The 11,966-nt window shown below is 59.7% G+C and overlaps 2 protein-coding genes across 6 annotated transcripts; both read left to right on the top strand.

Annotated features, from left to right (window-relative positions):
* Positions 1–906: 906 nt before the first annotated feature.
* Positions 907–5,323, top strand: Fbxl8 (F-box and leucine rich repeat protein 8). Its single transcript, XM_048355372.1, has 3 exons — positions 907–1,006; positions 2,631–2,828; positions 4,326–5,323. The coding sequence occupies exons 2-3, from the start codon at positions 2,647–2,649 to the stop codon at positions 5,296–5,298; spliced, it is 1,155 nt and encodes a 384-aa protein (XP_048211329.1). The 5' UTR covers positions 907–1,006; positions 2,631–2,646; the 3' UTR covers positions 5,299–5,323.
* An 834-nt stretch (positions 5,324–6,157) lies between these two features.
* Hsf4 (heat shock transcription factor 4) lies at positions 6,158–11,784 on the top strand. 5 transcript variants are annotated; one of them, XM_048355366.1, is made up of 13 exons: positions 6,158–6,301; positions 6,890–6,998; positions 7,089–7,216; positions 7,319–7,443; positions 7,692–7,767; positions 7,937–8,001; positions 8,478–8,580; positions 8,832–8,956; positions 9,080–9,307; positions 10,406–10,511; positions 10,608–10,673; positions 10,821–10,890; positions 11,728–11,784. In XM_048355366.1, exons 1-13 carry the CDS (start codon positions 6,179–6,181, stop codon positions 11,739–11,741), a joined length of 1,338 nt encoding a protein of 445 aa, XP_048211323.1. In that variant the 5' UTR covers positions 6,158–6,178; the 3' UTR covers positions 11,742–11,784. The 5 variants fall into 5 exon arrangements, with proteins under 5 accessions (XP_048211323.1, XP_048211322.1, XP_048211325.1 ...); XM_048355365.1 differs by lacking the exon at positions 11,728–11,784 and adding an exon at positions 11,128–11,446; XM_048355367.1 differs by lacking the exon at positions 11,728–11,784 and adding an exon at positions 11,128–11,446 and having other exon boundaries at positions 6,163–6,431.
* Positions 11,785–11,966: the final 182 nt, after the last annotated feature.

The raw sequence follows: 11,966 nt of genomic DNA, 5'->3' as shown, positions 1-11,966 counted from the left end.
CTCCCGGAGCCGCCCCGTCCCCCCGCGCGCCCCGCCCTCCCTCCCGGAGCTGCCCCGTCCCCCCCGCGCGCCCCGCCCTCCCTCCCGGAGCCGCCCCGTCCCCCCGCGCGCCCCGCCCTCCCTCCGGAGCCGCCCCGTCCCCCCGCGCGCCCCGCCCTCCCTCCGGAGCCGCCCCGTCCCCCCGCGCGCCCCGCCCTCCCTCCCGAAGCCGCCCCGTCCCCCCGCGCGCCCCGCCCTCCCTCTGGAGCCGCCCCGTCCCCCCGCGCGCCCCGCCCTCCCTCCCGGAGCCGCCCCGTCCCCCCGCGCGCCCCGCCCTCCCTCCGGAGCCGCCCCGTCCCCCCGCGCGCCCCGCCCTCCCTCCGGAGCCGCCCCGTCCCCCCGCGCGCCCCGCCCTCCCTCCCGGAGCCGCCCCGTCCCCCCGCGCGCCCCGCCCTCCCTCCCGGAGCCGCCCCGTCCCCCCGCGCGCCCCGCCCTCCCTCCCGGAGCCGCCCCGTCCCCCCCCGCGCGCCCCGCCCTCCCTCCCGGAGCCGCCCCGTCCCCCCGCGCGCCCCGCCCTCCCTCCGGAGCCGCCCCGTCCCCCCGCGCGCCCCGCCCTCCCTCCGGAGCCGCCCCGTCCCCCCGCGCGCCCCGCCCTCCCTCCGGAGCCGCCCCGTCCCCCCGCGCGCCCCGCCCTCCCTCCCGGAGCCGCCCCGTCCCCCCGCGCGCCCCGCCCTCCCTCCCGGAGACGCCCCGTCCCCCCGCGCGCCCCGCCCTCCCTCCCGGAGCCGCCCCGTCCCCCCGCCGCCCGCCCTCCAAGCCGGTGCCGCCCGCCTCCCCCCCCGCGCGGCCCGCCGCCGCCGTCCCCCCGCGCGCGCCCCGCCCTCCCTCCCGGAGCCGCCCCGTCCCCCTCCCCCGCCCCCCCAACGCGTCCCGCCCGCCCGGCTCCTCCAACTCCTTCCTTTCCGCCCGCTGCCCCGGGCACCCGGTCCCCGGCCTGGGAGCGAAGCCAACCCGGTCTTCTAAGCAGGTAAGATCTCGGCGCCTGAGACGAGGTGGCGGGAAGAACTTCCCACGGATGGTGAGATGAGGCCCGCGAGCGTGGCGCCTCCCCCTCCTCGCAGCTTGAGCTCCTCGCAGCTCAACCGCACGGCACTCCGTGGGGGATTCGGACTTCCTAATGCCCCCTGGATATCTGGCCTGATGACTTGAGCTCTGATACCCCCTAGCACTCAAAATGAGGTGTCATGGGCCCCTGATCCAAGTCTGGCCCAGGGTGTCCGAAGGCCCAGAAGACACGTGGCATCTGGAAGATACGGGAAAGCAAACTGTCAAGTGGCCTAAGACGCGCGGGGAACCCTTCAGGCACATCGACACAAAACTGCTCCAGGAGGACTCAAACCCTGCGTTCCGCCGAGTGCAAGCCCGACCCAAGCTGTCCAGCGGGAACCAGGGCTGCTCCCGACAAGGGGTCGGAACTTCAACTACAGCCCTTCTGGCGCCAGAGCAGAGAGGCCCCTGAACCCCGGGCTTCAGTCTGCTCTTCGGGTCTGTCACAGGAAGACCCCGGGGAAACTCCGAGGGAGGAAGCGGCCGCCGAAAAAGCCTTTCCTTTCTGGGCGGGTCCAGCGGGGCCCCTCCTGAAGCCCTGGTTTCTGATTGGCGAGTGGGCACTGACAGATGCTCAAGTTCCTGCCTTCATTAACCCTGTACTCACCCCTATAATGGCCCGTGACGGACCGATTCTCCACTTGGGACCTGTGGAGTCACCTGAAGCTTGAGCAGCAAGTGAGAAAGCAGTTTAAAGAGCCAGAAACCCAGTTAGGCACTTAAGTGTCTCCTGCCTATAATCCTAGCTACTCAGAAAGCTGAGATCTGAGGAGCCTCAGTTCAAAGCCAGTCCCAGCAGTAAGTTTCTTATCTCCAGTTAACCAGCCAAAAGCTGGAATTGGAGGTGTGGCAGAAGTGGTAAAGCATCAGCTATGAACAGTAAAGCCAAGTTAGAGCATGAGGCCTGGAGTTCAAGCCCCCCAGTACAAGTGTGCACATAACACATGCGCGCGTGCACACACATACACACACACTTTGGCACGGAGGAACAACTTCCTACACTGTATGATAGACCCTCATGTTTGGATTTAGTGCTTGATCTTGATCAAAAATCTGTGGTCTACTCAGGTGTGCTGTAATTCTAACACCCCAGAGGCTGAGACAGAAGGATCGGAAATTCAAGGCCAGCCTGATGCACATAGCAAGAGCTAAAACACATAGCTTTTTAAATAAACTATTTTAAAAAGCCGAAAGTGGCACCGTGGGTCAAGTGGTAGAGAAGTTCAGGGATAGCCTCTGGGCCCTGAGTTCAAGCCCCAGGACCAGCACAAAAGAAAGGTAGGTAGGAAGGAGGGAACCTCTACTGTTACTGTACACAAACACACACACACACACACACACACACTCTACTGGGGATCATACCCAAGGCCTTGCTGTGCGAGTGTTCCACTACTGACTACAGGTTGTCAACAAGGACCCTTGCAACACTGGCTCTGCAAAGTGTGTATACTGGCTCCCAGGCCACAAGCATTTCTATACCAGTCTCCATTGTTTCTGCAACACTATGGCCTTCCTGAACTCAAGGTTTCCCTCTCTCTTTCTAGGTAGAAACTGTTTGGAATGGCAAAGCCTCTACCCCCCAGCCACACCATAGCTGAGCCAGGAGAACAGCTTCCGGAGGAAGTGCTGGCACTCATCTTCCAACACCTGCCCCTCAGGGACCGTGCTGCAGCTGCCAGGGTCTGCAGAGCCTGGGCCACTGCTGCCACCAGCAGCACTGTGTGGCACAACACTAGCATCAGGTGAGCTAGCTCCTCTGCTTGCCCACATTTTCATACTTTATGGAGTCAGGGGCTGGGGAGATTCCTTGAGTTCATATTGGTGTTGTTTTTTTTTGTTTGTTTGGGGCTTTGTTTTTGTTTGGCTTTTTTGCTAGTCCTGAGGCTTGAACTCAGAGCCTGAGCACTGTCCCTGGCTTCCTTCTGCTCAAGGCCAGCACTCTACCACTTGAGCAACAGCACCACTTCTGCCTTTTTCTGTTTATGTGGTGCTGAGGAATGGAACCCAGGGCTTCATGCATGCTAGGCAAGCACTCGAGTGCTAAGCCAAATTCCCAGCCTCCATATTGGTGTTTTGGTTTTTTTTTTTTTAATAATAACAACCAGGTGGAGGTGGCTACTACTAGCTACTCGTGAGGCTGGAATCTGAAGGTTGCTGTTGAAAGCCAGCCCAGGCAGGAAAGTCTTTGAGACTTTTATTTCCAATTAATGAGCAAAAAGTTGGAAATGGAGCTGTAGTTCAGTGGCAAAGCATCAGCCTTGAGTGGGAAAGCTAAGGGATAGCACCTAGGCCCCGAGTTCAAGCCCCAGTACCACCACACACACACACACACATGCACACACACAAAGTTAAATCACTAACATCTATTGGCCACTACCGTTCTAAGTGCCTTATATATTAACTCATTTAATCTTCATGAAAACCTGGTGTGGCTGGGTGCCAGTGGCTCATGCCTGTAATCCTAGCTACTCAGGAGGCTGAGATACAAGGATTTGTGGTTCAAAACCAGCCCCGGAAGGAAAGTCCATGAGACTCTGCTCTCCAATTAACCACCAGAAAACCAGTAGTAGTGCTGTGGTTCAAGTGGTACAGCACTAGTCTTGAGCTGAAGAGCTCAGGGATAGTGCCCAGGCCCAGAGTTCAAGCCCCTCAAGATTAAAAAAAAAAAAACTGGTGTGGCAAATAATATTATCTCCATTGCACAGACAGGAAGCTGAGACATACAGACTTAATCACTACCTCGGTGGCCAATCAGCTAAGGAATGGCAGAGGTAGAATTTGAACCTGGCAATCCAGAGATCCTGACTCACCTTTTCAAGACAAGACAGCTGGGAAAGATGAGTTTTTTCTGTATTAGCTCTCCATGCCAGGGGTAAGGTGGGACTTCCTTCCTACCATCAGCAACTGCCTTTGGGGCCAACTGGTCTGGACAGAGAGGTACACAAAGGAGACAGGAAATGGGGAGGAGGCTGGGAATGTGGCTTAGTGGTGGTAGTGCTTGCCCAGCATGCATGAAGCCCTGGATTCGATTCCTCAGTACCACATAAACAGAAAAAGCCAGAAGTAGAGCTGTGGTCAAGTGCTAGCCTTGAGGTAAAGAAGCTCAGGGACAGGGCCCAGGCCCTGACAGGTTCAAGCCCCAGGACTGGCAAAAGGAAAGAAAGGAGGGCCTCGCCTAGAGGTTTCTACCCCAGTCACAGTAACACCACCATGCTTTTTCTGCACCACTTTAATCCAAGCTGTGACTATGAGGGGGAAAGCATGCTGCCACCCTATCTGTCAGCCTGCTTGGATCACGTTCATCACCTACGACTGGAATTTGAGCCATCGAGGAAGCCGAGTCGCCGCGCAGCCACAGAGCTACTGACTGCACTGGCCGGCCGTTCCCCAGGGCTTCGAGGCCTGCGCCTGGAGGGCCACGGAGAAAAACCCCTCTTTGATTCAGGCCGAGACATTCTGGAAGCTGTGCAGGCCATCTGCAAGGCCACCCGGGAGCTGCGACACCTAGACCTGCGGGGCTTGCCCTTCACACTGGATGACACGCTGGTCCTACAGGCTGCACGCGGCTGCCCGGAGCTCCGCAGCCTTTTCTTAGATAACCCTGCGCTGGTGGACAACGTAGGGCCCGACTCCGTACTCGAGCTCGTGAAGGCCTGCCCGCACCTCCGCGCTCTTGGCCTGCACCTGGCCAGCCTGTCACGCGCCGTCCTCGAGGCACTGGCCGCCCCAGATCGCGCTCCCTTTGCCCTCCTCGCGCTGCGGTGCGAGTGCCTGGAAGATGCTCGAGTAACCCTCCTGCCGGACGAGGCCTGGGCGGCCTTGAGCCGGCGCCACCCTGGGATGGCTGTGGAGCTGGAGCTGGAGCCTGCGCTGCCTGCCGAGAGCGTGATGAGCATCCTGCAGCCCGCAGTACCCGTGGTGGCACTGAGTCTCAACCTCTCGGGAGACACCGTCGGCCCGGTGCGCTTCGCGGCGCGCCACTACGCCGCCACCCTGCGCGCGCTCGAGGTGCGCGCCTCCCCCTCGGCGCAGCTGAATGCGGCGCTGGAGGAGCTGGCTGCGCGCTGCCGCGGCCTCCGCGAAGTGCATTGCTTCTGCGTGGTGAGCCCGTCCGTGCTCAGCGCCTTCCGCGCGCACTGCCCGCGCCTGCGCAGCTACACGCTCAAACTAAAGCGAGAGCCACATCCCTGGCGGCCCACGCGCTTGTCCTGATTGGTCAAACCCTCCTCTTCCCCGACCCGGTAGACCTGAGCTCTCCGAGAAGCCCAAGGGAATGGCCCCGGCGCGCTCCAGCTATTCAGTCCCTTGCCTTGGGGGTCCCGTTACCCTCCGGAGCGATTAGGGCCAGTGGGATGCTGTCTGGTCCAGTCCAGCCAGCTATGGGTCCCCTCGCTCCTCTCCACCGCCGGGCCACACTGGGCTGCCACACCCACTCCCCACCCCTCGGCTCACTCGGTGGCCCAGCGTGTTGGGGGGGGGGGGGGGAGGAGAGGGCGGGCACCGGCGCGGGTCGGGCGGACCTCGGGGTGAGTGTTAAATAAATAAATCGTGCGGTGAGTCCCGGCGTCCTGCGATGGCGAGCCCGCCCCGAGGGGGGAGGGGAGGGGCGGGGAACGCGCCGAAGGTTCGCCGTATTGATGCGGCTGCGGGGTCGGGGCGGAGGATTCCAAAGGCGCGCGCGAATGGCCTACGCCTCGGCGTCCGGCGGGTAGGGCCGCGCTTCTCCACCGCCCTTCCCCGGGCTTCGCTACGCCCACGACCACCGCCTTCGGGACTTTCCCGGCCCACGCTCAGACGATTCCTCGCTAAGAGAACTACAAAGACTGAGAAAAGTGGGACTCGAACCCGGGTTCCCCACCGCACCCGACCCCTTTACACCCCTGAGATTCTGCCAGCTCTTTCTGCTTGCTGGTGCCTCCGCGGCGGTCCGAGCCGAGCCCCGCCCCGAAAGTTCGCACGTGGCCCCCGCCTGACCCGGCGCCTGGGGGCGGAGTAGGGCAGGGCGGGGCGGTCGGCAAACGCAGCATTTTCGCGGCTTTGACCATCCCGCGTCGGCCGGACTGGAGTGCTGAGGGGGCCCCGAGACTGCGCGATGCAGGAAGCGCCCGCGGCGCTGCCCACGGAGCCAGGCCCCAGCCCCGTGCCTGCCTTCCTCGGCAAGCTATGGGCGCTGGTGGGCGACCCAGGCACCGACCACCTGATCCGCTGGAGCCCGGTGAGGGCTGGGGCCCCTTAACTCCCCCCAGTGTTACCCCGGGGTCCCTCCATCTTAAGTAGCGAGCATCTACGTCCACCCAACCCCCACTCGGGACTGGGCTGTAAGTCCCTCGATTCAGCCGTCCAGGGTAATTCCTCTGGTGGAGGGGGAGTGGGGGTGGCGGGGGAGGGAGCTGCGGTGAAGATGAAGTTACTTCCTTCCGGGTTCAGGAAGGGTCCTGGAAACCTAGAACCCACGGGGCCAAAGTAATTTAGTTTCTGCCCCATCCCTTGGGCCATGGGAAAACAAAACCGGAGAAGGGATGGGCTGGCTCTGGCCCACGTCGCGAGTCTAGGGCCACCGGTCCCAGGTAGAAGCTGGGTTGGCATCTTCTATGAGAACCGAGCTGGGTCGGGCTAAAGAGAGGGACTCGTGTGATCGCCCCCCAGACTAGGCCTCAGGTGGTTCTGGCCAGGCCTCAGCCCTTATCCCGATGAGTGCGCGCGTGCGCCCGGGCGCGGGATCCGGCCTGCCGGTGTGCGGGCCGCCACTTACCAAGTCCCCTTCTTCACCTGTATGTGGTGTGCGGGGCGTCCTTATTCCTAGAGCGGAACCAGCTTTCTCGTGAGCGATCAGAGCCGCTTCGCCAAAGAAGTGCTGCCCCAGTATTTCAAGCACAGCAACATGGCCAGTTTTGTGCGCCAACTCAACATGTGTGAGTTCCTCGGGCTCGGTTGGGGATCGGGCTTGAGTGGGTTGGTGCAAAGGATGGAGCGACTCATAATCCCCTCGCCCGGTTTTCCAGATGGTTTTCGGAAGGTCGTGAGTATCGAGCAGGGCGGCCTACTCAGACCCGAGCGTGACCACGTAGAGTTCCAGCACCCGAGCTTCGTGCGTGGCCGCGAGCAGCTCTTGGAGCGCGTGCGGCGCAAGGTGGGGACCGCAAGCGAAGGAATGACCAAAGCCCAAGTGGGTTGTCAGGACTCGCTGCCCGGTTCTATGTGCTCTTACCCCGACAGCACTTCCCACCTACAGGTTCCCGCTCTGCGGGGTGAAGACAGCCGCTGGCGCCCCGAAGACTTTGGCCGGCTGCTGAGCGAGGTGCAGGCTTTCCGAGGAGCGCAGGAGAGCACCGAGGCGCGGCTGCGGGAGCTCAGGCAGTGCGGGGGTGGGGAACGCAGGGTGGGTCTGGGTAATGGCATAGTCGCCGCCAGTGGTTTCTGGGAAGCCCCTTTTCTCTCTTTGGGCCTTTGGACCCCTATCCAAACAAACGAGCACGGCCCTGGAATTGTAGTCTCCACAGGATGGAGTGGCCATCGGGGTGATTCCCCGGCCTCACCAATTTATGGAAGGTGGTGATCCCAGGAACTCTCAGATGCCTCTGCATTCCCCAACCCTTTCCCCCCAGGCAAAACGAGATCCTGTGGCGAGAGGTAGTGACACTGCGGCAAATCCATGGACAGCAGCAACGGGTCATTGGCAAGGTGTTCCTCTCCCCCACCCCCCTTCTCCCTCTCACTCAGGTCCATCCTTTCCCTCCCCCAGCCCTCTAGGGCCGGTTTACCCACCCGCCCCCCAGCCCACCTAGTGCTGCCCCCACCAGGGGAGGGGTGGGGACAGGATGTAGAAATTAACCCCTTGCTTGCTCTTCAGTTGATCCAGTGCCTCTTTGGGCCACTCCAGGCGGGACCCAGTAGTGCTGGAACCAAGAGGAAGCTGTGAGTGGCAAGGGCGGGGAGGCTCACATCTGTTTCCCACTTTAAGGATCTCCCCTACACCCCAGAGAACCCCTAGCAAGGACCCCTTCTCCAGAAAATCCTTCACCAGAAATTCTCCTTCCTCACCCAGTTTTCCTTCTCTCCCCACAGCTCCACCATCCATTACCCCCACTCTGGATCTTCAAGTTCCAGGACTTTGCCCTCAAATTCCTATCCTCACCCCCAAAACATACCAACAGAGGACTTGAGGTTCAGACCATGCTGCCTCCCTCCCCTCTCTGCCCTCCAGAGGGCCCCCATCTCTGGGGGAGCCCCTTATACTCCAGCATGTGACTGATGCCCTGGCAACAGGCCTCAGCTCTGCTGACTTGGCTGCTGGGGCCTGGGGGAGGGAGGGAGAGAGGGAGGTGCAGGCTGAGGGGCATGGGGCTCTGAACCTGCCCACCCCTGCCTGAGTCCCTGTCATCCTGCACCAGGTCCCTGATGTTGGATGAAGGGAGCTCATGTCCAGCACCTGCCAAATTCAGTACCTGCCCCCTACCCGGTGCCCTCCTGCAGGACCCCTACTTTACTCAGTCGGTAAGTTTTTTCTCCTCCCTCCCCCACCCTCGGGGCACAGCTGGGATTGGGGGGGAACTTGTTTCCTTTGCCCATTCTCTCAAAAGAAGATGGAAGCCAGCCTGCCCACTAGCCAGACTCAGGCTCCCCAGCATGAACAGAGCCTCTTCCTCAATCCCTATCCTTTAGAAGTGTTCCAGCTCGATGATAGTTAGGTCCTGGCTCTCCCTGTGACTAGAGGTCAAGGGCTGGGCCTAGCCTTCTATTTGCAGCCCCTCCCAGAGACTACTCTAGGCCTTAGCCCTCACCGGGCCAGAGGGCCTATCATCTCTGATATCCCAGAAGACTCTCCATCCCCTGAAGGTTCCAGGCTTTCTCCCTCCAGTGGTGGCAGGAGGTAAGGGGGACAAGGAGATTCCCTGAGGAGCTTGTGGGTGGCTGGGAGGGCCTAGCAGCCCAGATGGCTGTAGGGGTGGAGAGGTCAGTGCCAGGGTCTGGTTGAAGCTTTTCTCCCGTACAGGGAGAAGGGCCTGGCACTGCTCAAAGAAGAGCCGGCCAGTCCAGGGGGGGATGGCGAGGCCGGGCTGGCCCTAGCCCCAAACGAGTGTGACTTCTGCGTGACAGCCCCCCCACAATTGCCTGTGGCTGTGGTGCAGGCCATCCTGGAAGGGAAAGGGAGCTTCAGCCCTGAGGGGCCCAGGAGTGCCCAACAGCCTGAACCAAAGGACCCCAGGGAGGTAACTGACAGGTGAGCAGAGCCCATTTTTGATGGTGAGCTCTGTGGGCCACTTTTGCAGATAGATCATCACTCTGGCCCATGAAATATCCCTGTCCCTTGGTGGCTAAGGAGGACCACTGGGTACTTGACTCTGTGACACTGACCTACCTCATTTCTCAGAATATGCTCCAAAGAACACCTGCATCAAAATCCCCTGCAAAGCAGAATCTCCCAGTCAGGTCACTCAGCACCTCCATAGAAAGATTCAAGCTGGTACCCCAGTAGCTCACACCTATAAACCTAACTACTCAGGAGGCTGAGACCTGGAGGATCAAGATTCACAGCTACCCAGAAAGATCTGAGAGACTCCACCTATCTCCAATTAATCAGCAAAAAGCCAAGCTGGAGGTGTGGCTCATTTAGTAGAGCACCATTCGTGAACAAGCAAGCAAGTTGGAATAAGAGCTCCAGGCCGAGGCCGAGTTCAATTTCTAGTATTGACGCATGCAGACGGACACACATACACACACACACACACACACACACACACACACACACACACACAACTCCACTGAGGAAAAGTTATAAATGGGTCAAGAGTATCAAAGTACATTGTATGCATGTATGGAAGGGCAATGATGAAACCCTTTATGTATAATCTAATATACATTTTAAAAAATAACAAAAAGAGGGCTGGGGATATGGCCTAGTGGCAAGAGTGCCTGCCTCATATACATGAGGCCCTGGGTTCGATTCCCCAGCACCACGTATACAGAAAATGGCCAGAAGTGGTGCTGTGGCTCAAGTCGCAGAGTGCTAGCCTTGAGCAAAAAGAAACCAGGGACAGTGCTCAGGCCCAGAGTCCAAGCCCCAGGACTGGCCAAAAAATAAATAAATAAATAAATAATAACAAAAAGAAACACTAGTATTAACACGGGCATAGTGAAGGCTCTCAGGCCTAGGTTTCCAGGTAGGAAGCAAGGGCTCTCTCTAGGCACCCCTTTGTTTTGGGGGGGTCCACTCCACATATTTTAGATAGTGGGATGCTTAAATGCCAATACATCTGGATTCCTGGGGAACTTGGCAGGGCATGGCACTGCAGCCCAATAGCAGGTTCTTTATGCGCAGGGGAGTTCTGGGCCTAGAGCAGGGGAACCGGAGCCCAGAGAATCTGCTGCCTCCAATGCTGCTTCGGCCTCCCCCTGAAAGTGTGGAGCCTGTAGTACCCCTGGACGTGAGTACCACTCTGGCGAGGGCAAGGGCATACAGCGTGGTGGAGCCCAGTTATCTGTGCAATCTGAAGGCATCAGTGACCTAGAGCTCTCTCCAGGTGTTGGGCCCCAGCCTCCAAGGACGAGAATGGACTCTGATGGACTTGGACATGGAACTCGCACTGGTAAGATGGAAGAAGGACTATACTCCTTTGGTCTGTGGCTGTTCTCAGAGAGCCCAAGTCAGGTCTGAGAATCGCCCTAGTTATTCCCCAGGTCTCCTCAGCCACTGGGCTTCCTCCCTGGTTGCTTCCCATGCTTCTCCTATGCAGATGCAGCCCTTGGTTCCCGAGAGGGGTGAGGCTGAGCTGGCAGACAAGGGGTTGAATTCTCCAGGTGCAGGTAATGGTGGTGGTGGGGATTCAGAGCCTGGGAGGAAGCCATGACTGGGCTGAGCTACCTTGACTGGATGGGTTGGGGAAATCCCTTGTACCCACCCATCTCCTCACTGTTGGGTGAGGGCGGGGGGGGGGGGGTTAAGATGTTTGTCCTCAGTAGAAAAATTAGTCCAGGGCTCTCCTCCTTGAAGAAAGGAGGGGAGGGGCTCCTCCAGACTGAGCACAGCCTCACCTCTTCTAGGAAAGGATTCTACTCTGGGGGCCCCACTCCTGCTGGATGTCCAAATGGATTTGGGAGGTGCAGCCCTCTCTGTGCCAGGGGCTTTAACCATTTATAATGCGCCTGAGAGCAGGGCCTCCTACCTGGGCCCAGGAACCAGTCCATCCCCCTGAAACCAGTACACGTCTGAAATGGCCTGGCTAAGGAACCAGCCTGCAGCAGCACACCCTTTTAGGCTTCCTGGCGCCCCCTGCAGGGGTGACCAATCCCCTACTGATTGCCCACCTCTCTCCACTACCCCCAACAACCCCCTCACATAAACTGCATTTTTTTTTCTGTTTCTGGTCTCGTGGTTTGTATCCACCAGGGAACACATATCATAGGGGGGGGGGGCAATTTTGTGTTGGTGGAAGCATCCAGATCCTAGGGCTTTCATGAAGAATCTCCAGGGGTGGTTGATTTAGCTCAGTTACACTGAGCACTTGCCTAGCGAGTGCAGGGCCCTGAATTCGGTCCTCAGCTGGTGTAAGGAAGGAAAGCCTTCTGAGCCACATCCAGTTCTGCAGTGTATGCACCCTGTGACCCTGGGCAACTCGGTCCCCTAAAATTCATCTGTGACAGGTAGCAAGGAGTGAAAGCACAAATGAAAAAGCACCTGGGGATTTGGCAGGCCCAGAGTTGGCACTGGACACGTGGGACACTGAGCCTCATTCCCTGCGGGGGGCCCCCCCTCCCCTCCGCGCTCCCACCCATTCCGGTGCGTCCCGGTAGGAAAGGAAGGGGATACCGATCAGTGCCAGTCCCCAGCCAGCGTACTCCCTCGGCCGCCTGGTTCCCAGCCCCCAAGAAGCACGTTTCCC

This window comes from Perognathus longimembris, chromosome 10 (assembly GCF_023159225.1).
Source record: "Perognathus longimembris pacificus isolate PPM17 chromosome 10, ASM2315922v1, whole genome shotgun sequence".
In the NCBI taxonomy this organism is placed as follows: Eukaryota; Metazoa; Chordata; class Mammalia; order Rodentia; family Heteromyidae; genus Perognathus; species Perognathus longimembris.
The sequence above is the reverse complement of the archived record's forward strand: the minus strand, read 5'-3'. Positions and strand labels throughout refer to the sequence as shown.